General features: G+C 44.7%; 1 protein-coding gene across 1 annotated transcript in view; it reads left to right on the plus strand.

The window, feature by feature from the left end:
* Positions 1 to 25,857, plus strand: part of ALPK1 (alpha kinase 1) — a 92,739-nt gene that overhangs the window by 60,260 nt on the left and 6,622 nt on the right. Inside the window, exons 5-12 of the mRNA XM_045537492.1 lie at positions 7,026 to 7,224; positions 12,012 to 12,071; positions 13,708 to 13,794; positions 14,886 to 14,962; positions 16,087 to 16,182; positions 17,680 to 17,784; positions 18,596 to 20,819; positions 23,562 to 23,715. Coding sequence (XP_045393448.1) covers positions 7,026 to 7,224; positions 12,012 to 12,071; positions 13,708 to 13,794; positions 14,886 to 14,962; positions 16,087 to 16,182; positions 17,680 to 17,784; positions 18,596 to 20,819; positions 23,562 to 23,715 — 3,002 coding nt within the window. The remainder of the gene's footprint in view (positions 1 to 7,025; positions 7,225 to 12,011; positions 12,072 to 13,707; positions 13,795 to 14,885; positions 14,963 to 16,086; positions 16,183 to 17,679; positions 17,785 to 18,595; positions 20,820 to 23,561; positions 23,716 to 25,857) is intronic.

Genomic DNA, 25,857 nt, shown 5'->3' on the forward strand with positions numbered 1-25,857 from the left:
GACTGACAATTCCACTGACACTGATTTTGGGAGCCTGTCTTTGCCTGTCGTTGACAGTTTGTCATGCGAGTGGCAATGAGTGACTGACTTCTGTCGTTCTGTTTTCTTCTTGGCGGTCCACGTCATTTATTAAGCACTCGCCATGTGCCAAGGTCTGGGCTGAGCATTTGACCCACGTGCCCTCTAATCCCAAAGCAGCATTGCAAATCGATATTATCCACATTTCACACCTGATGTCACCAAGACTAGAGAGATGAAATGTCTTTCCATGGCAAATAGATGGTGGAGCTAGGAAACAAACCCCGATACCTACGGCTTCATCTGGCACTTTATATGTTTTTAATCTCTAAAAGTTCGATGTAGATCATTTTTTATATCTTCCGTGTCTCTACTTCATATACCTAATAGTTACTTTACCTTCTTGAACATAAAAAATACAGTTATAACTGTCATTTGGGGGCACTTTCTATTGATTTCTTTTTATGCGCATTATGGGCTCCTTTGATGCCTGGCAGTTTTTTTTAATGGTTGCCAGAGATTATAAATTTCACCTTATTGGATGGCAGATACTTGGTGGGACATATTCTTGAGCTTTATTCTGGGATGCAGTCAAATTAGGAAATAGTTGGATCTTTTTGAAGCTTACTTCCAAACTTTCAGAGTTGGACCAGAACAGATTACTCTAAAGCTAATTTTGTATCTCAACTGAACCAATACCCTCTGAATTATCTACCCCATGCCCTGTGAATGACAGGATTTTCTACTCTGGCTGATGAAAACATGAGGTTGTTTCCTCTACTCACTTCAGGTTGTTCTTCCCTAGCCTTGGGTGGTTTCTTTCCTTGCAATAAGACGATCACTACTCTATCACATTACCAGACTTTAAGCTATACTATAGTTCACTATAACAATACTATAGCTATAATAACCAAAACAGCATGGTACTGGTATAAAAATAGACACATAGACCAATGGGAAAGAACAGAGAACTCAGACATAAAACTATCTACCTACAACCAACTGATCTTCAACAAAGCAAACACAACATACACCAGGGAAAGGAAGCCCTAGTCAATAAATGGTGCTGGGAAAACTGGACAGCCACGTGCAGAAGGATGAAACAGGGCCCCTATCTCTCACCACTTACAAAAATTAACCCAGGGTAAATAAAAGACTTAAATGTAAGTCACGAAACCATAAGATTTCTAGAAGAAAATGTAGGAAAAACTCTTTCAGACATCAGCCTAGGCAAAGAATTTATGAGTAAGAGCCCAAAGGCAATTATAACAACAATAAAAAATCAACAAATGGGACTTGATTAAATTTAAAAGCTCCTGCACAGCAATAGAAATAATCAGCAGAGCAAATAGACAACCTACAGAATGGGAGAAAATATTCACAAATGATATATCCAGTAAAGTGCTAATATCTAGAATTTACAAAGAACAAATCAGTGAGAAAAAAGTGAAACAACCTCATTAAAAAGGGGGCAAAAGACATGAACGGAAGCTTTTCAAAAGAAGATGGACAAGTGGCTAACAAACATGAAAAAATGCTCAACATCACTAATCATCAGGAAAATGCAAATTAAAACCACAATGAGATATCACTTTACCCCTGTCAGAATGGCTGTTACTAAAAAGTTCAAAAACAATAAATGCTGTCATGAATGCAGAGAGAAAGGAGCCTTATACACTGTTGGTGGGACTGCAAATTAGTACAAACTCTATGGAAAACAGGATGGAGATTCCTCAAAGATCTAAAAGTAGACCTACCCTTCAATCCAGTGATCCCCCTACAAGATATCTACCCAAAGGAAAAGAAGGTTTTTTGAATCAAAAAGACACCTGCACTAGAATGTTTATTGCAGGACAATTCACAATTGCAAAGATGTGGAATCAACTTAAGTGCCCATCAATTCATGAGTGGATTCACAAAATGTGATATGTACACCACGGAGTACTACTCAGCCATAAAAAAGGATGAATTAATGCCTTTTGCAAAATTTTGGGTGGAACTGGAGACCATTCTCCTAAGTGAAGTATCTCAAGAATGGAAAAACAAACACCACATGTGCCCACTATTAAATTGGAACTAATCGATGGGCACAGAGAGAAGTAAAGTTATTGGAAATCAAAAAGGTGGGAGGGAAGAGGGGGGAAGGGGACTTGTTTAATCAGCATAGAGTTTCAGATTTGCAAGATGAGTAAGTTCTGGTGATCTATTTAACAGTAATGTGAATATACTTTAAACCAGCAATCCCCAACCTTTTTGGCACCAGGGACCAGTTTCATGGAAGACAGTTTTTCCATGAGGTGGGTGGGAGGGGACGGTGAGTGACGGGGAGCAGCTGTAAATCCAGATGAAGCTTCCCCCTCGCTGGCCGCTCACCTCCTGCTGTGCTGCCCGGTTCCCAACAGGCCACGAACCAGTACTGGTCCACGGCCCCAGGGGTTGGGGTCCACAGCTTGGAACTACTAAAATGTGCACTTTCTGGTGGGACTGCAAACTAGTGCAACCTCTGTGGAAAGCAATATGGAGATACCTTAAACAGATACAAGTAGACCTACCATTTGATCCAGCAATTCCATTATTGGGCATCTGCCCAAAAGAACAAAAGACAGTCTATAACAAAGATATCTGCACCCAAATGCAGCACAGTTCACAACTGTGAAGATGTGGAAACAACCCAAGTGCCCATCAGTACATGAGTGGATTAATAAAATGTGGTATATGTATACCATGGAGCTCTACTCAGCTATAAGAAACAATGGTGATCTAGCACCTCTTGTATTTTCCTGGAAAGAGTTGGAACCCATTCTACTAAGTGAAGTACCCCAAGAATGGAAAAATAAGCACCACATGTACTCACCAGCAAATTGGTTTCACTGATCATCACCTAAGAGCACATTTAGGAATAACATTGATCGGGTGTCGGGCAGATGTGGGGGGGGAGTGGAGGGGTGTATACATACATAATGAGTGAGATGCCCACCGTCTAGGGGATGGACACGCTTGAAGCTCTGACTCAGGGGGGTGGGGGGACAAGGGCAATATATGTAACCTAAAATTTTGTACCCCCACAATATGCTGAAATAAGAATAAAAAAAAATGGTCAAGGTAGTGAACTTTATGTGACGTTTTCTACCACAACGTGTGAGAGAGAGGGAGAGACTCGAATGCCTGCCTGGCTCTGACCCTTTTGATTTTGCAAGTTTGCAAAGTCACTTAACGTTTTGGCTTCAGTTTCCTCTTCTGATTTGCATTTTAGAAATACTACGAAGTTTAAATGAGATAAGGTGTGAACATTTTTCCCAATCTAGACGGTGCTGCGCAGGTGGAAATCATTATTAGCAGTGAGGAGAGAGTGGGTCCCCCATGGGGCACAGCCTGCCTCTGAGCACTGTCCCCAAAACTGCAGTTGGGCCCAGGAGAAAGGAGGGCAGAACTATTAACAGACACTAAGCGTGTGCTGAAGTGTGACACGAAAGGAGGGCACTCAATGGCTTGCCCACAACCGTCCAAGGTCCATAGTCATGAGCAGAGTGAAAAGAATAAGGTTGTTCTTTCTAAGTAAAAAAAAAAAAAGAGAGAGGCCAGCGGTGACAGAAACTGCAAGTTCTGCGGAGAGCAGCTGAAGTTGCAAAACAAAGGATTATATTCACGTGTCCCTAGAGCAGGGAGGACCCTTGCTGAGAGACTGGCCTTATTAGACAGAGCTGGCCACATGCAAAAACGTCAATTTACTTTCCCATCTTTGAGTTTACGTTTTATGAATGTCAAATGACTGAACTGTTCTCATTTTGAAACTTGTGGTTTTCGGATTGATGGTGTCTTTGACAAACCTCTGTAGAAGTTGTGAGCGTTTGGATTTTAGTTAGGCTTTTTTTTTTTGGTTGGAAGGAACAAAAGAAGCTCATTTGAGTGAACTCATCAAAGAGGGTGGACATTATTATGATAACACAAGTGGTACAACAAAAGAGGCATGTGCCTTCTAGAACAGCACTCATGAAAAGGTGGATTTGGAGTCAAAGCCATCGTTCTTGGATTTTCCCTGGTGTTGCCCATAAATGTGGCTAACCTATAGTCCACTTTCTACCTTTTTCTATCCTACAACAACAGACAAATTCTTTATATATTTCTTAGTTCAGGTTGATAAGTCCATTGTTTTAAAGCCAGGCCAGAGGGTCATGGGGTCAGGTATCGAGTGGCTACTCTTGCTCAGGTGGCCTTGATCTGGTGGGGGACTGGGGGGAAAGATGTCAAGGCCAAGGAGCAAACACGTGGCTACTCCAATGACAGCGGCTGTGGGCAGAGCAGTGTCCCTTACAAAGGGTTATGGTGTGCCTTAAGAAGTCAGTGGTTAATGACAGGGTCTTTGGGAGGATCCAACAGATAGATAATAGCTTTCTTGCTTTCCTGGATTCTGAGCAAAATTGAGGAATAACACAGAAGAGGCAGACAAGAGACAAAATATTACCTTTAATTCTGATAAAGTCTGACCTGGAAGATACGGCTTTGTCTTAGAGCATAGGAGACCTGCTGGCTGAACCCCAGAATTACATAGATTTCCCGGTTCAATCACAGGGCTCACTGCGCCAAGCAGAGCACCCCATGTAGGGTGGCTTGTTAGATAAGACTTATGAGACAGAGAAGCAGGAAGGATCCCTGTTTCCTGTAGACAGCTTGTTTCCAAGAGAAAGAAGGGGGGTGCGAAGCTGTACATGCCCAGTTGATTCTTCTGCAATTTGCTGATCAGCCTCTCTGCCTCCCATGGAGCAAGGCGGGCAAAGGGACAGAGAGAGGCTGAGGGCAGGACGGTCACTGAGCTCCCTTCACACGGAAGGAAACATCAGGAGAAGAGAACAGACATTTCCCCCCTAACAATTGGCATCTCTGTCACCATAAGAGCAATGCTTGGCTTAAAACAAAAGATAAATACTGTGAATTGTTTTCATAACTTAATAAACACATTGATAGCTTACAAGTCCTAACGAGCTGAGAAAGCATCAGTTTGAAAAGAGAAAGGTTATCGTGCCGGTTATTGGTGGGCATTACCTGATTGATAAATGCTTATAAATAGAAATATTCTGTATACAGTGCTGGAGATCATTAAACCAAAAAAAAAGGAAAAATATAAGCAAACCATATGAATAAATACCATAGATAGGATCCTGGAATGGGCCAGACGTAAAATTTTATGGTGATTTTGCTCAAAAAGTAGGCAAGTGTCTAAAAGAGCTGTTGCAGGCATATTTTGAAAAGTAGAGATTCCTCTCTCCCTAGGTGAACGTATTTGTTCTCCCTTTCGGTTTGTTAAATGAAACCATGCTAAGACCTGCGCCTGCAACAATATCGATTGCATATATGGTATTTATTAACACAACTATGAGTATCAGATAATTGATACCCAACTCCTCTAGCTTCCCTGGTACAGAGCGTGCACAAGGGACATGAGCATGGGGGACCCGGACCTGTACCTCTTGTGTTCAAACCCGTCCTCTCAGTCACAGGTCATATGACCTTGGCATGCCCCTTAACCTCTGCATCTCAGGTTTCCCATCTGCACAATCGGAATAATAACAGAACCTGCCTCTCAGCATTGCCGTGAGGATTGAGAGAATTAGTGCACATGAAGCACTTAGCAGTGTGACTGTCACCTGGCATTTCCCAGTAAGTGTTAGCACGTAAGATGACGTGAAGAAAGCAGCGTTTGGTGAAGCAACATTGCAATAGGAAAACGTTCAATGCTTACAATGCTTCCTACGGGGACACACATGCCCAGAAAACACTCAGCTTGATTGAGTTTCGCATATGAAGATAATAGCATTGGGTGACAAAGTCCGTTATGCCACTAGCTGCATAACCACTGAATCAAAGGTCTTTAGGATAACCCCCAACACAGCCAAAGATGATGTTTTTCCCTAAAAATGTGCCTCTTTTATCTCCGCCTCTCACGCTTTAGGTTACATCTTCATGAATGCCTGTTTTCTTCTTTTCCTTATTTTATTGATGATAGAAGTCAAAGTTAAAATGTTACCTAAAATTCTGTATTTCTTCTTAATTAAAATGTAGGCAACAGGCCGGGCGCGGTGGCTCACGCCTGTCATCCCAGCACTCTGGGAGGCTGAGGCGGGAGGATCGCTTGAGGTCAGGAGTTCGAGACCAGCCTGAGCAAGAGTGAGACCCCGTCTCTACTAAAAACAGAAAGAAATTATATGGACAGCTAAAAATATATATAGAAAAAATTAGCCGGGCATGGTGGCACATGCCTGTAGTCCCAGCTTCTCGGGAGGCTGAGGCAGGAGGATCGCTTGAGCCCAGGAGTTGGAGGTTGCTGTGAGCGAGGCTGACGCCACGGCACTCACTCTAGCCCGGGCAACAGAGCGAGACTCTGTCTCAAAAAAAAAAAAAAAAAATGTAGGCAACAAACGAAGCAGAGTGTCATGAGCTGATGTGTCCTCCCAGATGGAAAGATGACAGGGTACAAGGCACCCCAACCATACAGCTAGTGTGATCTCATTTCTAGAAGAAAGACAGAGAGGGAGGCAGGGGGAAAGAGAGAGAAAGAAAGGGAGCAAAGCGCAAAGCCAGACAAGGAATCGGCTCATGCCCAGGTACAGATAAAAGGGCAGACGTTCTGGAACATTCTCTCCCAAACCATGATCAGAGAGGGAGACTAAGACTGCTGGCTGGTGGGGGGCGATCGGGGAGGGAAAGAAACAGCATAAGGGCAACTGCGGGGCATTTTTGATTTCCACCTAGATATTTTTGTTTGAATCTTTGACAACAGGAAACAGGCATTTGTGCCTTGTGTCATCTTAGAAACGGATGGGCAGCTGAATCCGACTTTTCTTTCTTTGGGGTCAATCGCCCAATAAACTGTGTTTCTCCCCCACATTTGCGGGTTTCCCTGTTGTCGCTGTAAGGAAAGTTCCTACGAGGCTCAGGGGTCCCTGAACCTGCCTTGTCTCCCCCCCCCCCGCCCCCCGCGGGTCCCCTCGGTGGCCGCGCGCGCGCTGCAGGCGACACTGCGGGCGTCGATCCGCGCCCGGGACTGCGTGGCCGCGGCCGCCGTCGTGTTCCTGCTGGACCGGTGTCTCTACGGGCTGGACGTCTCCGCGGCGCTGCTGCAGGTCGCCAAGGGGCTGCACAAGCTGCGGCCCGCGACGCCCATCGCCCCGCAGGTGGTCATTCGCCAGGCCCGCGTCGCCGCCAACTCAGGTAGGCCGGGTCGCCGGGTCCCCCCCGCCCCGAGATGCGCGACCCCCGCAGGCACTGTGCCCCGGTGCCACCTCCCTGCACCCCAGTGCCACCTCCCCGTGCCACCTCCCCGTGCCCCCGCTGCCACCTCCCCCGCGCCCCCCCCCTTGCCACCCTCCCCGTGTCCCGCTGCCGCCTCCCCCGTGCCCCGCTGCCACCTCCCCCGCGCCCCGCTGCCACCTCCCCCGCGCCCCCCCGTGCCACCTCCCCCGTGCCCCGCTGCCTCCTCCCCCGTGCCCCGCTGCCACCTCCCCCGTGCCCCGCTGCCTCCTCCCCCGTGCCCCGCTGCCACCTCCCCCGTGCCCCGCTGCCTCCTCCCCCGTGCCCCGCTGCCACCTCCCCCGTGCCCCGCTGCCACCTCCCCCGCGCCCCCCCGTGCCACCTCCCCGCGTCCCGCTGCCTCCTCCCCCGTGCCCCGCTGCCACCTCCCCGCGCCCCGCTGCCACCTCCCCCGCGCCCCCCCGTGCCACCTCCCCGCGTCCCGCTGCCTCCTCCCCCGCGCCCCGCTGCCACCTCCCCCGCGCCCCCCCGTGCCACCTCCCCGACCCCCCCCCCGTGCCATCTCCCCGCACCCGGGTGCCACCTCCCTGCGCCCCCCCGTGCCACCTCCCCGCGCCCCGGTGCCACCTCCCCGACCCCCCCCCGTGCCATCTCCCCGCGCCCCGGTGCCACCTCCCCGCGCCCCCAGTGCCACCTCCCCGACCCCCCGCCGTGCCACCTCCCCGCGCCCCCACTGCCACCTCCCCGCACCCGGGTGCCACCTCCCCGCGCCCCCCGTGCCACATCCCCGCTGCCACCTCCCCCACCCGCCCTGTCCCCGCCGCTGCCCGCACAAAAGCCCGGGCATAAAGGGGTTCGGAGCCAAAAGCGGCGGAGAAAATTGTGAAAGGGTGTGGAAAATACTAATTGGACCTTTTGTCTCCTAACAAATCCGTCCTGCCGCTTTCAAACAGGGGCATCTGCATCCCCATCCCTCTGCCCAGGGGCCTTTAAAAAGCGGATTAGAACTCGACTAGTTTCCCTGAGGTCCCCTGTCTCCTTTCTGCAGGGCCACTTGACTGAGCCCACAATAGGGCTGACAAACCCACTCAAGTAATTTGAGGGTTTTTTTTTTTTTTCTCCATCATTCAGAGCACCGGGACAGTACCTGATTAGGTCTGTAAGCATCTTTCTTTCGTCCTCCCCTGGCTCTGAATGCAATGAAAGTGAGGCTGACATGCGGACTTAAGGCGGGATGCCCAGGGGGTCAGAGGGGACAGGGGCCCTGCGACGCGCTGCGGCCAAGTCCCCTTGCATAGAATTCTCGAATTCTGTAAATTGCCAATAAGCATGAGATTGAGGAGCCTGCAGCCCGCTCTTCGCATTTCCAAGAAGTCAAAGACCAAAAGGGTGGAAAGAGAAAGCAAGCTGCCCCCTTCCAGACACAGGACTGGCTCATTTTTTGATTGGTTTTACCTATTGCTATTATTTTAATAACTCTTGATTTTATTTTTTATTTATTTTTATTTTTATTTTTTATTTTTTTTGAGACAGAGTCCCACTCTGTTGCCTGGGCTAGAGTGCCGTGGCATCAGCCTCGCCCACAGCAACCTCAGACTCCTGGGCTCAACCGATCCTCCTGCCTCAGCCTCCCAAGTAGCTGGGACTACAGGCATGCGCCACCATGCCCGGCTAATTTTTTTCTCTATATATTTTTATATGTCCATATAATTTCTTTCTGCTTTTAGTAGAGACGGGGTCTTGCTCTTGCTGAGGCTGGTCTCGAACTTCTGACCTCAAGCGATCCTCCTTCCTCAGCGTCCCAAGTAGCTGGGACTACAAGCATGCGCCACCATGCCCGGCTAATTTTGTCTATATATTTTTAGTTTTCCAGCTAATATCTTTCTATTTTTTTTAGTAGAGACAGGGTCTCGCTCTTGCTCAGGCTGGTCTCAAACTCCTGACCTTGAGTGATCCTCCCACCTCGGCCTCCCAGAGTGCTAGGATGACAGGCGTGAGCCACCGCGCCCAGCCAATAACTCTGATTTTTAAGAGGTTAAAATCTCTTTACTTCATTTCATTTGAAAAGGAACTGTACTAAGTATAGGAAACGGGACAATTGCGGAATGCAGAGAGGGACAGAGACAAGAAGGACATGGGAGACATCAGCTGGTGGAGGGTAACTTTTCAAAAGCCCAAGTTCATTCACTTTGAAATTCTTGCAACTGTGCATAAATTGTGCCCATGTCTTATTATTTACTTTTCTGGAGTAACTGCAGGGACAGAGATGAACACAGGAAAAATTTCTTCTTTCAAATGTGGCTGATAGTATTTACAATGTTTGGGACAGGAGGGAAACCTCACAACCAGTGTTCCTTCTGCTGGTGTCAGATGGCAGTGGAGTGTAGGGACAGCATTCTCTGGGGGGAACAGAGTGGTGAAGGCCGGAGCATGCAAGGCAGGCTTCTACCATTGGTTCTCATCAAGAAAAACTTGGAACAGAGTGAGTGTAGCATATTTTGTGAAATACAGAATTGCTGAGGTGTGGCAGGGAAACTGAGGTCAGATGGTAAGCAGGTATGTTGATAGGTTTGCTTTTGCACAACCACACCAATCTTTTAAGTTTCCTTTTTTCGTTTTTTGTTTGGTTATTTCTCTCATGTCTCTAACCAACATGGCATAGTGTTTTTCTCCAGTAACAAAAAGACACAAATAGGAGTGTTCCGGAACAGTGCTTCCCAAATTTCCACGTGCTTCTGAGTCCCTGGAGATCTTATTACAATGCAGATTCCAATTCAGTATTTCTGTGATAGGGCCTGAGATTCTGCATTTCCAACCAGCTCAAAGATGAACCTTGCTTGACTAGCAATGGAGGATCTAAAGGTTCTAACCAGGTGCCTGGCTGTCCACCTGGGCCAGGTGACTGCTAACAACCTTAAAATTAAGATAAGTTTCCTAGGGCCAGTTTCTCAAGTGTTCTAACCCCCCAAATGACCTGCCTGAAAAGTATTTCAGCAATAGGTCTAACAGAGGTGGAGAAAATTATGAAATTGGAAATGGTATTTAAAGAAAATATTGAGAATGAAGCACAGAGAGTTGTCAGCAGATGAAAATATAAAAGGGAAATTTTAAAAATTCAAATAGAATGGAAAAAGCATGGAACTATAATAGGACTTCCGGGATGACTGCCTAGATGCAGAATTGGAGAAAAATATGTCTTTGCATTGAAAAAATATATTAAACCTTGAGCAAAAAAATTTTTTTTAAGAAAATCCGTACCTAGACCATACCTAGTGTGGCGAAACCATAGAAAATCAAACAATAAGAAAATCTTAAAGGAACCAGAGAGAAAAGACAGATTAACATAGGAAGTGTAGTTAGACTGACAAAAAGTATCTTATAAATAAAAACAGAGTCCAGAAAGCACTAGAATCTTCAAAATAATTGAGTGAAAGTAGCTTTCAACCTAGAATTTTATACCTAGCAAAATTATCATGCAAAAGTGAGAACAAAATGGACATTTTTACACAAAGACTAAAAATGTTAATTATTCTCAAGACATCTGTCTCTCCATCACACACACACAAACACACACACACACACACACACACACACGAGAATATATTTCTCTACGGAGGGAATTGAACCTAGAAAGATGGGCTGGAGGCTGCAAAAAACAGTGATGAATAAAGAATTTGGTAACTACACAGGTTAATTTAAGTAAGATTAAAAGAAAAGGAAATTAATGGCAATATCACTTATACAAATTATAAGATGCCAAAATCTTAAAATAGCAAATTGACCAGCATTGTATTAAATCAATGATACATTTCAAGGTCAAAGAAGTCACAGGATCCGGATCATACAGGGCTTAGAGACACGTGGAACAAGGCATGGTTGGGTCAAGGATAAATGATTGCATTTCCCAGTTATGGACAACGGCTGTCCCTAGATTTGGTTTGGAAACCAAAACGAGTAAAATGTTGAGCAAGAATCTCCTCCCTCCCTACCTCCAAAGTCCTTCCTGATAATTCTAGAAATAGTCCTGTTCACGGGCAACTGTATTCCTCATCTTGAAGGGTAGCTTTCACAGAGAGGAGACACAGCCTTTTGCAGAAGTTTGGCTCCACTACTCAAGCCCTGCTCTGTGCGAATGAATTACTCATATCTACACACACACATACACACGTATGAGTTGAATTCCCGTTTCAGATACTATCCAACTCCCCACCTTACCAACTCCGGAAAACTTCATCTTTCTTTTTCAGTTTTATATATGATGTAGTTATTGATTTTAAGGTATTTTTGTTTTTGTTTTTGTTTTTTTGAGTCTCTCTCTGTTGCCCAGGCTAGAATGCCGTGGCGTCAGCCTAGCTCACAGCAACCTCAAACTCCTGGGCTTAAGCGATCCTCCTGCCTCAGCCTCCCGAGTAGCTGGGACTACAGGCATGCGCCACCATGCCTGGCTAATTTTTTCTATATAGATTGTTAGCTGTCCAAATCATTTCTTTCTATTTTTAGTAGAGACGGGGTCTCGCTCTTACTCAGGCTGGTCTCAAACTCCTGACCTCGAGCAATCCTCCCACTTCGGCCTCCCAGAGTGCTGGGATTACAGGCGTGAGCCACCACACCCGGCTGATTTTAAGTTTTAAAATAGAATGTGTTCAAGAGTGGTTATGGCCACTGTTACAGTATATCCACCTTAGAGCATAAACAACTTGTAATAAAGTACTCGTTCAGAACTAATATGTGACCTTTGGTCTCTTCAGGAAAACTCTTGAAAGCAGAGTATATTCTGAGCAGTCTAATAAGCAACAACGGAGCAACAGGTAGGTCGTTTCATATCTCACAATGAGCTTTACCCTCATTCCCTACCAGAGTTCTAATTTAGTGACAGCTTAGTGACTTCATACTTACTCTGCATTGAATGTTCCATGGCTCCGCCACTGATGAATGGGGTGACTTTAACCAAGCAGCTTACTTCTCTGTGTCTCTGTTTTCTCTAATTTAGAAAATAAAACAAAAGCAAGGTGTCTAATATTTGCCTGCCTTGTTAAAGAGTGTAGTCTCTAATGGACAATAGCTGTCAAGCTGGGTAACTGTGAACCTCAGAGAGGGCTCAGTAGCAGCCCTTAGAAATACTGTGATTGGAAAGGGATGAGACAATGTTGAAGATGAAGAGTCCACATCAACTGTCCATGTCAGCTTACGAGGAAGAAATCCCACTCATTTCCTAATTGAAGAGGACCAATGATTAACTGCACATAAAATAGCCAACACCATGGACATCTCAGTCGGTTCAGCTTAAACAATTCTCACTGAAAAATTAAACTTGAGCAAACTTTCCACTCTGGGTGCCCAAACCACCGAACCCAGATCAGCTACAGACACGGGGAGAGCTTTCCATGGAAGTTTTAAACAAGTCGGATCAAGATTTTGAGGCATTTCCTTGAAGAATTGTAGCAGGAAATGAAATATGGCTTTACCAGGATGATCGTGAGGACAAAACGCAGCGGAAGCAGCGACCACCAAGAAGTGGACGTGTCCAGTCAGTCGCAGCAGACGCGGACGGGTCCGCTGTATAGTCCTGATTTGGCTCCTTGTGGCTTCTTTTTGTTTCCTAATCTGAAAAAAGTGTTTAAAGGGCACCCATTTTTTTTAGTTAATAATGTAAAAAGGGCTGCATTGACATGGCTAACTTCCCAGGACCCTCAGTCATTTAGGGATGGAATGAATGGCTGGTGTAGCACTTACAAAAGTGTCTTGAACTTGATAGAGCTTATGTCGAGAAATAAAGTTTATATGTTTATATGTCATATCTGGGAGGCCGAGGCGGGTGGATCGTTTGAGCTGAGGAGTTCGAGACCAGCCTGAGCAAGAGCGAGACCCCGTCTCTACTAAAAATAGAAAGAAATTATCTGGACAACTAAAAATATATAGAAAAAAATTAGCCGGGCATGGTGGCGCATGCCTGTAGCCCCAGCTACTCGGGAGGCTGAGGCAGGAGGATCGCTTGAGCCCAGAAATTTGAGGTTGCTGTGAGCGAGGCTGACACCACGGCACTCTAGCCCGGATGACAGAGCAGGGCTCTGTCTAAAATAAATAAATAAATAAATAATAAAATAAAGTAATCTGGGGAGGCCTTTGAGGGAATAGCGTTGAAGCTGAGACCCAGGCAGGGGGAGTAGTGTGTGCAGGTTTCTTGAAGCAAGAGACCACTCCTGTTGTAAGGAACACAATGGTGCCAGCGAGGACTGAGCACAGCTGGTAACGGGGAGAGTTGGAGACCAGACGGGAGTCAGTTCCTGCAGAGCTGAACTTGGACTTGTACCTTATTCGAAATCAAGAGATGAGATTGTCTGACAAATCCATATCACGTGTGTTCATGGACGCTTTTATATAGTTTTACTGTAACCAGCTACTTCTTTCATACTTTGAGGCCATTGTTCCTGTCTTTTATTTTAGGTAGCTGGCTTTACAGAAACGAAAGTGACAAGGTCCTGGTGCAGTCAGTCTGCATACAGATCAGAGGACAGATTCTGCAAAAGCTAGGTACTGTCATCTACCACTTGTTCCTCTCAGGGCTCATTGACAAAGTCTGGCTACAGGATTTTACTATGGGATGTTCTGATGGTATCTGGCTAAAATTGTTAATCCCCAATTGCCTTGGTGCCTTCATCAAAAAGAGAATGAAGCCTGGGTGCGGTGACTCATGCCCGTAATCCTAGCACTCTGGGAGGCCGAGGTGGGAGGATCGCTCAAGGTCAGGAGTTCGAGACCAGCCTGAGCAAGAGCAAGACCCCCGTCTCTACTAAAAATAGAAAGAAATGATTTGGGCAGCTAAAAATGTATATATATATATATATAAATTAGCTGGGCATGGTGGCGCATGCCCGTCGTCCCAGCTACTCGGGAGGCTGAGGCAGGAGGATCGCTTGAGCCCAGGAGTTGGAGGTTGCTGTGAGCGAGGCTGACGCCACGGCACTCTAGCCCGGGCAACAGAGTGAGACTCTGTCTCAAAAAAAAAAAAAAAAAAAAAAGAGAATGACATTTAAGATTCTAGCAGTGTTATGAACATTCATAAAACAGTATATTTTTTCTGTTGAGTTTTGTTGGAGAAATTCACAGTTGTATACTGTAGCTATGAACCGTAGGGTTCTAGATATTATTTCTAGCATCTGAGCCAGTTCAGCAGGACTCCATGTGACACAGTGACATCTTACTCTAAACCTACCACGACACATTCCTCATTCGTTCCTTGGGGTAGTCGTGAATTTTTCAAGTTCATAGAACCTTCCTACTACTTTAAAGTGCAAACTAAAGGGTTTGAAAAATTTTTAACAGAAGGTGGCAAGTATTATTCTTATAAATAATGGAAATAGCTATTTATGTATAACATACATTAATATATATTACACATAAAAATATAATAATTCTTACAGTTTTCCAGTGAAACATAAAAGCTGTCTGTATTAACACAATTGGGAAAACAGATTGCTGGCAGTCAATCTAACCTAGCCCTGAGTTTTTCTAACAGAATCCAATGAATCTTGTTTCTATATTAGTTTTCAAATGTATTTTCTAACACAACAGTGCAGATATTAGCTGTTCTCCTCTGTATCTCTCTCCCCCTTTTTTTCCAGGGATGTGGTATGAAGCGGCAGAGTTAATATGGGCTTCCATCGTGGGATATTTGACACTTCCCCAGCCAGATAAAAAGGTTGTTTGTCTAGTGCTTCTTTTTCTCCTTTCCTATATTTGTCTTTGGACGATTATGTCTCTGTGACACAACGAGTTTATCATTTATCTATTTCATCTACCCTACTTTTATTTATTCTACGTGAGCATAGGACCAGGGACGTTTAGTAACTTCCTTCTGTGTCTTGCTTCATCCTTGGCATATTTATAGTGTTTCTGTAATCGTGTGTAATTATCCATGTGTATATTTCTGTCTATTGGTCCATTCATCTATTTATTTTGTTATATATTAATTTTTAGCTTATACCTGATTTCGGAGCAAAGTCAGGATGGCCAAGTTGCTTTTATGTAAAATCATTTTTCTTGAGTTGAGTGGGCAAGGACGTCGATGAATTGTTTATGTAGCATCTTTATTCAAGAAATCAAGAAGCATCATTTGCTTTCCTACTTGATGTTTTTATTTCCTATAATTCCGTGGGAATATTCTCATTATCTGAAGCGTCGGGTTATTACATTTTCCTGAGTTATGTCAGCAGTGTTGCTGCTACGAGCCTTTTACAGCATGGGTAGAATGTGAGGGCCAATTACTCAGGCCGTAGGAGTGTGGACAAGTTAGCATTGATGATCAGTGAAACCCCACTAAGACATAGCTGTGTTGACATTAGGTCCATTTACCCTACGATGTGATGATGTTTCAAGCCCCGTGACATCTAGTTTAAAAGTACCCCCAAATCAGGGTATTGATCATTACATAATGTATATGTGTATCAAAACATCACATTGTACCCCATAAATATGGACAATTATTGTGTGTCAATTTTTTTAAAGTCACTCCAGTGTCATACTAATAAAAATAATAATAGGCAAACAGCTCACACGGAGGGATAATCAATGCCTTTCGACCATGAGATAAGAGCAATAATCAACCATGAATTCTCGACCTGTGATTTTTTTTTTTTTTTTTTACTTGATGAATCATTTATTTGGACAAGACAGAAACATCTCCACACTGTTTTCCTTTATACATAAAGTGGAACATTTCAAATATATTAGTTTTTCTCTTTTTCAACAGAATTCATTTCAGTCTGGTTTCAGGGACTGCTTCTCATTTTAGGATTCTCGTTTTTGTTTGTGTTTTCCTTATAGGGCATTTCCACGTCGCTGGGTATACTGGCAGACATCTTTGTTTCCATGAGCAAGAAAGATTACGGGAAGTTTAAAGACAATCCACAGATTAGCTTGGTAATTATCATTTGTCAAAAACGTGGTGCTGAGTGACATCACCCAGAACACTGTCAACGTTATTCTTGGTGGTCAGTCAATCTCTTTCTCAGGAGATTGGACCTCGTGGAGCAGTGTGTCCCCTCCTAGATTAATGGGAACAATCTTGGGGACGGCTTCCATGGTATCCTCTCTGGCTTCATTATCCCAGCAGCTAGCACAGGGCCAAACACACAGGAGTCCTTGAAAGTTACTGGCGAATGAATCAATCAATCAATATCACCAACGGGATTTTGAGCTCCACTTAGTTCCTTTCAAATCATCACAAAATTCAGTTCCTAACTGGGCCATCTCAATGACAGAGTGGCAATGATTTGAAAACTTTAATCACCATCTCTTCAAATCAGAGCATCGGGCTCTTTTTCTTGATAATAATGGTTACTAATAGTTATATATGACTTTACAACTCAAAAAGTGTTTGTATCCACATAAAACTCTACGAAATAGGAGGAACAAAATGCATCATTCCCATTCGAGAGAAAAATAAGATGTAGTGCAGAGAAACTAAGTAATTTCTGCAGTTTACACAACCAGTAAGAGAGACGTCTAGGACTAGAGCCCAGGGTCTCTGATGGCCCAGAGAAATGGCAAAGATGTTCAACGGCTCTCCACACTGCACTGAAATTGAGGTGTTTATTATTATTATCCATATTGCCATTTTTGTTAAATATCCCAAGTGGCAACAGTATCCATGTTCCATACTAATGAGTGTTGCAAAAGAACGTTGTACAGCTTGCTGCTAGTAAGCTGAATCTAAGGTGAAGGTCGTGTCCCTTGTTCATCGAAGTTGTCACTGTTTAAAATTGCAAACTTCCTTGCTGCCCTGGATCTCCCTAACTCCTTCTCCACTTAATTTCTCTCCAGAACACTTATCATCATCTCAAATACTATACATTTTACTTATTTTGTATATTGACTGATCCATCCCTCCCCTCAACAGTAAGCTCATTCCGGGCTCACTGTCTACTGTCTCCCTTGTGTCTAGAAGAGACCTGGCACGTGGAGGTACTCAATACATATTTCCAGAATGAGTTAGGGAATCCTAATTGCTGTAAAACCATAAATCAAAGGACTCTTTGCCAAGCAGCAATGCAGAAATTATCAATCTGGCTGCAAAACGTGCAGAAATCCTATGAACAAGGAACTTCCACCATCCTCCAAAGAAGCTCCTGTGAATTATTCTGCACAGGCAGGCATGATAAAGCTTTGCTCAAATTAGGTCATCCCTTGGGTGTGGGTGGAGGATGGAGGGTGTATGAGCTGGGGACAAGGACAGTCAACACCTGGGGGTTTGGGGACCTATTTACTCTTTGTTGACACTGTTCTGAATGGGTTGGGATGAGGAGCAAGGGTTCCCCTGGAATCTTAAAAGAGAAAAGCAAAGGAACATCATAGCCTGGTTTTGGCTACTGGATAATTAACTATCGCCCTCCCACTTTGCCTCCTGTTTGCTCACAGGGCCTGCTGAAGGAGTTTGACCACCAGTTGCTGTCGGCCGCGGAAGCCTGCAAGCTGGCAGCTGCCTTCAGCGCCTACACACCCCTCTTCGTGCTCACAGCTGTGGTAAACAGAGTCAGCCCTTCCTGGTACCTCTCCCCAGAGTGCCCTCTGATGTGACCAGGGGGAGGAGGTCTAACCCTAAAGTAGGATCTTTGCCTCCTTGTTGGCAAAGGTGATGAGACTCCACCTGTGGAAAAGTTTTTTCAGCCAGAATGGCGACGTCCTGGTGGGAGCTAAGCTAGTCCAGCCCGAGGACAGAATGTTGACCATTCTAGAGCAATGGTTCCCCAGCCTGGTGCACAGCGGAACGACCCAAGGAGCCTTTTCAAATGCCCATTTCTGTGCACTGCTCTAGACCCGCCAAATGCAAATCTCTGGGACTGGTACCTGGAAATCGTTAATTTTGGAATATTGCCCAGTTGATTCAAATGCACGGGTGGATTTGGAAACCACTACTCTATTGTTCTGACTATTAAATGAATGATGTGTTCATATAAGGTAACCTTACTTGCATAGAGAAGCTTATTGTGTCCATTCCTAGGTATAGACTCTGCTAAAACTAATAGCAACAATCACAGATCTACCATCTTTAATCAGAAGGTATCAGGGCTACAGCAGGATGGTAATTGAAGATAATTTCTTCTCCCTTCATGCCAACCAATCACTTACACCCCAGCCCCTCCTTCTGATTCGCCAAAAAGACCTCAGGTCCTTAACTCAGTGTTTGCTTGTGTGTTTTCCTTAGAATATCGGTGGCATGTGTCCACTTTCCTACAATATTTCAAATGACTGTCCTCCAGGAATGGAAAGTTTGTCCTGATTCACTTCCAGTTTCCAATTCGATGTCTGATTTTGTGTTTGGTATTTTCCCCAGAATATCCGAGGCACGTGCTTGTTGTCATATAGCAGTTCTAATGACTGTCCTCCTGGAATGAAAAATTTATATCTGTCTGAAGCCAAAGAGGCCTTTGAAATCGGCCTCCTCACCAAGAGGAGAGATGAGCTTGTTACCGGAAAACAGGAGCTTCACAGTTTTGTCAAAGCTGCCTTTGGTCTCACCACAGTGCACAGAAGACTTCATGGGGACACGGGGACAGTCTGTGTGGCCGGTCAGCTCTGTAGGGAAGCTATGGAGAAGCTGTACACGTTCAGTACTTCCTCCAGAAGTCAGGAGAGAGAAGCTTTGTCTCAAGAAATCATGTCTCTGATTGCCCAGGTGAAGGATCATTTACAAGTTCAAAGCTTCTCGAATTTAGATGACAGATCTTATGTTCCAGAGAGTTTCAAGTGCAGGTTGGACGAACCCATCTTGCATGGGCAAGTGGATTTCCAAACTATCCTTGAAACCTATTCACAGCACCACACTTCAGTGTGTGAGGTATTCGAAAGCACTTGTAGAGACAGCAAAAGTCAGCAGAAAGATACAAAAACGGGAGTCTGTATCACTGCTCTAAAAACAGAAACCAAAAGCATAGATACTGTAAGCACTACTCAAGACAGACCATGCTCTCAAAAAGGTACGGGACTCCCTTCCTCCCAAATGGCTAAAAATAGTCAGGAGACACTCAGAAGGGTAGGAAGGAGAAACTGGGCCCATTCGGATGCATTTCGAGTGTCCCTGGACCAAGATGTGGAGGCTGAGATGGAGCCACCAGGCCACAGCAATGGTGAGGGAGCCATCTTGAGCAAGTCTCTGAGTGACAGCCAGAGCTCAAGTTCGTGGAGCAAGTTATCGGGGTTTAGTTCTTCCACAAGCTGGGAGGAAGTGAATTATCACGTTGATGATAGGTCCCCAAGGAAAGAACCTAGCAAAGAAGAACACCTTGTGGACACGCAGTGTTCCACCGCCTTGTCGGAAGAGCTGGAGAAGGATAAAGAAGGTAGAGTTGTGCATTCGTTGTGTTCAGAGCTTCGTGGTCTCGCTCTCCAGGAGGACAATTCAGAGCCTTCTCAAAGCCAACTGCACAAACACATGCCCTTGACAACCTTCCATCCTCACGATACAAAAGGCACATTCTTGGCGTCTGGCTCAGGCCTGTTAGAAGGAGCTCCAGGAGGTATCCAGGAAGTCAGAAATGTTGGACCCAGAACTCCTTCTCCTCACTCCAGACCCTCCTGTGGTTCTGCTTCTTGGTCTTCTGATTCTGGTGGGCTCCAGGAGATGGTCACAAATCCTCCAGTTCAAGAAGAAACCTTTGAAATAATTGATGAGTTTCCGGAAACCAACTGTGATGCCAAAGACAGGCACAAGGAAGACAAGGAAGAAGAAATCAATGAAAGAAGCACAGGCCCTACATGGAAAGGTGGCCCCTCCTGGGTTGACCCGGAAGGAGAAACAGCAGAAGGCACAGAAGACTTTCAGATAGTCATGGACAATGGTCTGGGCAACAGTTCCATGATGGCGGCATGTAGCTCTTTCCCTCCTCCTTGGCGTGTTCAAAATCCTGAGTCAGGAAAGAGTGGTGGTTCCCTTACAGAGCAGGGCATTGACCCCGATGCCTCCACTGTGGACGAGAATGGCATTGACCCCGATGCGTCCACTGCAGACGAGAAGGGCATTGACCCCAATGCATCCACTGTGGACGAGAAGGGCGTTGACCCCGATGCATCCACTGTGGACGAGAAGGGCCAAGAGCTTGACAGCACAGATGTTCACTCCATGGGAGGACGTGGCTCTCATAGACTGTGTGCTCTGAGACAGCCACCTGGTCACAGTGCTGAGCCCCCCAATTCCTTTGTGAGCAGTAACGTTCTCTTCCCCGTCCTCAACGAGGACTGCACTACCACCGAGGAGGGAAACGAACCTGGAAACGTGCTAAATTGCAGTCAGAACTCCAGCTCCTCCTCAGCGTGGTGGTTGAAGTCACCTGCATTTTCCAGTGGCTCTTCTGAGGGGGAGAGCCCGTGGTCCTATTTGAACTCCAGTGGGAGTTCTTTTGTTTCCCTGCCAGGAAAGACAAGGCAGGAGATCCTTGAGGCTCGCACCTTACAGCCTGATGACTTTGAAAAGCTCTTGGCAGGAGTGAGTCACGACTGGCTGTGTCAGAGGCTGGAGAACACAGGAGTTTTTAAGCCCAGCCAACTCCACCGAGCGCACAGTAAGTATAACCTTTCCCATCAGTACCGCCCCAAGAAGCATCTGTGTTCCAAAGAGTTTGTCCTGTAGACCACTTAAGGCTCCTGGAAGACACAAGCCCTGGTGTGCTTTGTGAGCTCACAGAGAAATGTATACTCCGGGGGCCTCTCTTACTCTGTGTGGGGAACCTTCATGGTTGCAAATAACAGAGGTTCCCCCAGGTACCGCACCTACTTAGACGTTTGTTCTAAAGATCCATGAGGCCATGAGGGAGATGAGATCATGGAGGACTCAGGCACAGCCATTGTTGAGGGTCTAAAGCAGCTCCTGATGCCATCTTACCCACTCAGCACCTGTCTTTTCCATCGGTCCTCATGACCAGCCAGCTGGTTTCGAGAGTCTGGACACCATATTACCCACTCCACATCTATCGTCTCCTTGGATTCTCTTTCCCAACCAGCTGATTGCTCTCTATTTTTTCCCCTGTTCACGTTCTAGGGGGATGAAGTTTGATCTAGTTAAATGTCATCCTTCGAGTAGGCAGAGATTTTCACACCTGTCCTCCTGAGTGGTTTCTGGCCAGCCAGGTACCAGTCCGGTGACCCCTTGCCTTAGTCCATTCATGCTGCTATCATAAAATACCCAACATGGTAGCATGTGAACAACAGAAATTCCTCAAAATTCTGGAGGCTGGAAGTCCAAGATCAAGGTACCAGCAGATCTGGTGTCTGGTGAGGGCCCATTTTCTCGTACATTTACTGCAACTTTTCTCTCTGTCCTTACATGGTAGAAGGGGCAAGGGGTCCCTCTGGGGTCTCTTTTATAAGGGCATGAATCCCATTCATGAAGGCTCCACCCCCATGACCTACTCACCTCCCAAACCTTTCACCCCCTACCTAGCACCATCACCTTGTGGCGTTGGGCTTTCAGCATATGAATTTGGAGCAGGGGGGACACAAACATTCAGACCCCCACTCTTGCAATCAGCTGCTACTTCTTGCTTAAGGAACAGCCCAAGGTCACCGCCCATAGCAGGGAGCCTGAGCCAGGGCCAGGGAGCAGTCAGTGCATCTAACACATCTTAGAAATGGCAGAGAAGCTGGGAGGAAGACAGGAGACTCTTGTCTCAGCCCAGAGAATCATATCCTAATGCTCTCCCAATATACAGAAGAATTACTTGAATGAGAAAAATGAGCAAAGTGCATCTCAGAAGAAACGAACTACCTGGATTACTAAGCACAGCACACTAAATAGTAGCTCTCAACTCTTGTCACCACAAACATCCCCTGGGGAGCTTTTTAAAGCTTTTGATGACTCCCCCCAGAGATTTCCATCTAATGGGTCTGGGGTGTGGATCCAAGCATTGGTATTTCTTAGGAGTTCTACAGTGATTCTGTTTAAAGCCAATGTTGAGAACTTCTGCTTGCGAGTATTCCAGTGTTTTGTCTGCCACCTTGAAGTCAGGTTAAAATACAGATGAGGCTGGGCTTGGTACCGTGGGCCTGTAGTCCCAGCTGCTAGGGAGGCTGAGGCAGGAGGATTGCTTGAGCCCAGGAGTTTGAGGCCAGCCTGGGCAACAATGACAACAACAACAACAACAAAAACCTTGTTTTTAAAAGCAAAATTGTCTAGTAATGGGATTTCCTTATTACTGTGAGATTCCGCCATTTTGAAATCTGATTTCCTAGAGTTGGGTAATTGCTGTATTGTTGTTTATTGTTATTGTGGGCCAATTTGTGGATGAAAAAACACATTGGATGAAGCAAGGCCGAAAGTTGCAGAAACAGAACCATTGTACCCTTCCTCCTTTCTTCTCTCAATTCACTGCCCTTCCTGAGTGCATGCAAGCAGCTCACCTTCCATCTTCCTCCCAGCGTCTCTGATTGTGTCACCCAACCCTGGTCACCATCTTCCCCAGCCCACAGGCATCCCTTCCCAGTCTGTGCGTTTGTCTGACTTTAAGTATTTCCTCTCCTGCGTGTCCTCTCTGTTTGTCCATTATCACCACCTAGACACAGGAGGTCTTTGTCTACTTCATTTTAACTTTAACCAAAATGTTGCGTTCCTTCCTTAGAGTTCATGGTGATCTTTCCTCTCAAACAGACGCTGTCTTGCTTAGCACTGTTCTTCCCTTCTTTAAGGTGGAGATTGCCCTTACTTTTTCCTTTTACCTTTTCCTTTTCCAGTCGAGTTTGCCTCTGTGTACAATAACTACGTTTTCTCAAGTAATTTTGGAACTTTCCCAACTTAAAACAATTGAGATAAAATTAAGACATAATTCGATGACAATCTAGGATCCCTGGAGCTGCCAGGAGTCTATCAAATAAAATTATTTAGTTTATTTCTATTTATGTGATCTGGCATAGGTCGTAGCCTCTGTTATTTGGGATCCCCAGATAATAATATTTAATAAGAAGTTGCAAGCTTATATGACCTATCCCAAGGTGGCCTCTGGGGGTTTCTGGTTTAAAATTGCCTTTGTTCTCTACCATTTTTATATAGACACTCTGGTTTCATTGTATCCCTTGCCTTCACAAATAAGAGATTTTGTGAATCAAAGGTTATTCTATGTTGTAATTTGTAAAGCATCACATTTTTATTACCCATCACTCACTTTTTAATACCATAGTGGTCATAGAAGAGGCCAACATTCGAGAGAATGTTTAAAGAAGCCACAGGTTTCAGATGAGCTAGTTTCAACTCTATTCATGGATCGTAACATCCTTTTGAAAATAAGATCCGTTTTCGTCTTATCTTTTTCCAGCTGCTCTTTTGTTAAAATATTCCAAAAAATCTGAACTGTGGACAGCCCAGGAAACTGCCGTGTACCTGGGGGACTACCTGGCTGTGAAGAAGAAAGGCAGACAAAGAAATGCTTTCTGGGTTCATCATCTTCATCAAGAAGAAATTCTGGGGAGGTATTGCTTAAAAACACGTGCATGACTAATGTAAAACGAGCTGAACTTGCCCTTCTGTTAAGGAATGACTTAGGAGATTTTGAAAGGACTGAAAAGTCGGCCAAAATGTATATTTTCTGATTTCTTCTCTTCCTCTTCATCATTCATTAATTACTAACAGTTACCACGTATTGGGGGCCCACATTATGTCAGCTGGGCTGCTGGATGTTTTAGACGCATGATCTCAAATCCACTAGGAAACATCATTAACCACATTGTACAGATAAGAAAAATAGAATTCCTAGACATACAACAGGCCAGGGAGCCTTAAATACTCTCAGGAAAAATGCTGGCAGAAAGGCTAAAGTAAACTATGAAAGACACACTTTTAAGTAAATGAGTAGGCCTGGGACAAAAAGGCAGAAAAATCCTCTGAGGCCAAGGATGAAACATGTCTAGGGATGTAAATGATGACTGAAGCCTTCCAGGGTCCTCCATAGAAGTCTGGGGCAGGGCAGAGTGGGAAAGCAGCCAGTGCAAAAGTTACACGTGGAAGGAAGTGAGTTCAGAGGCCATGCGTTCAAAACAGGGTCTCAGAAATGGCTACATCCTCAAGGGGAAGGTTATCTCTAAAAATCCCACCCCACTGAAGCAAATGCCTAAAAAGTTTTCTGTTTGGCCTTCATTTTTAATGAAAGCTTTAAACAAAAACTCACCTGAAAAATTAGTGCCCCAAGTAGTCCTCAGTGGGTTAGAGACCTAATTTTACACCATTGACTATTTTAAAAGGCTGTTAAACCAGTGTTTTAATTTAAAATTGACCCTGTTCTTTACCCAAATCCAAATAGTGTAGGAAATAAATAGAGAGGAAGAGAAAGACAAAGAGAGAGACAAACTGGGCAACTCTTTAAACAGTAAAAATTACATTTTTTGAAAAGTGTGTTTATTATAATAATAATAATACTAGTAAACATGAAAATGTACTTACTAGGTGCCAGACCCTGTTTTAAATAATTTACATACTAATTCAATTAATCTTCACAAAATCCGATGAGGTAGATACTATTATTATGCTCATTCTACAGATGAGGGAACTGAGTCACAGAGATGTTAAGGAACTGCCCAAAGTCACACATCTAAGCAGTTGAGCCAGGTGTTATAGGTTGAATTGTGTCTCCCAAAAATCTCTATGTTGAAGTTCCTTGTACCTCAGACTGTGATGTTATTTGGAAATAGAGTCATTGCAGATGGAATTACTTAAGTTAAGATGAAGTTGTACTGGAGTAGTGTGGGCGCCTGATCCAATATGAATGGTATTTTTATAAAAAGAGGAAATTTGGAGATTGTCACAGACACAATGAGAATGCCACGTGAAAATTGTAATTATGCTGCCAGAAGTCAAGGAACTACCCAAATCACCAGGAGACAGGCCTGGACCAGATCCTTCCTTAGTGTCTTCACAGGGAGCATGGCCCTTCTGGCACTTTCATCTTGGATTTCTAGGCATCAGAACTGTAGCAGGTTCAATTTTTGTCATTTAAGCCACCAAGTTTTTGGCGCTTTGTTACAGCAGCCCTAGAAAACTAATATACTGGAATACATCATAAGAGGATTTGAGATGAGAAATAAATTGAGAATCAAAGACATGGAGAATGGAATGAGAAGATTCAACATACATCTGATCAGAAGAAAATAACAGGGCAAATAGAAAAGAAGCAATAACCGAATAGATAATTTCTGGTAATTTTCCAGAATTGCCAAAATACACTAATCTTCACATACAGGGATCACAATAAATCCCGAGGAGGACAGATAGGGAAGGGGAAAGAACTAAAAGGAAGGAGGAAAGGAAGGAAGGAAGGCAATCGTAAATCCACTAGTAGTTACTTAGTAGTCAAATTTCAGAACACCAAGGAAAAAGAAATAATCTTAAAAAGCAGTCAAAGAAAAAAGGTTACATACAAAGAAATGTCAATTAGACATACAGCTGATGTCTCAGTCGCAACAATGGAAGTCAGAGACAATGGAAGTAATATACTTAGTGACACTAGCTTTCAAGGAGGAAGGCAAAATAAAGACATCCGCAGATTGAAAGAAAAAAAATGACTGTGACAGTTCTCCACTAAAAAATCCTTACTAAAGAAAAATGATCCCGGAAAAATG

Source organism: Lemur catta, chromosome 26 (assembly GCF_020740605.2).
Source record: "Lemur catta isolate mLemCat1 chromosome 26, mLemCat1.pri, whole genome shotgun sequence".
In the NCBI taxonomy this organism is placed as follows: domain Eukaryota; kingdom Metazoa; phylum Chordata; class Mammalia; order Primates; family Lemuridae; genus Lemur; species Lemur catta.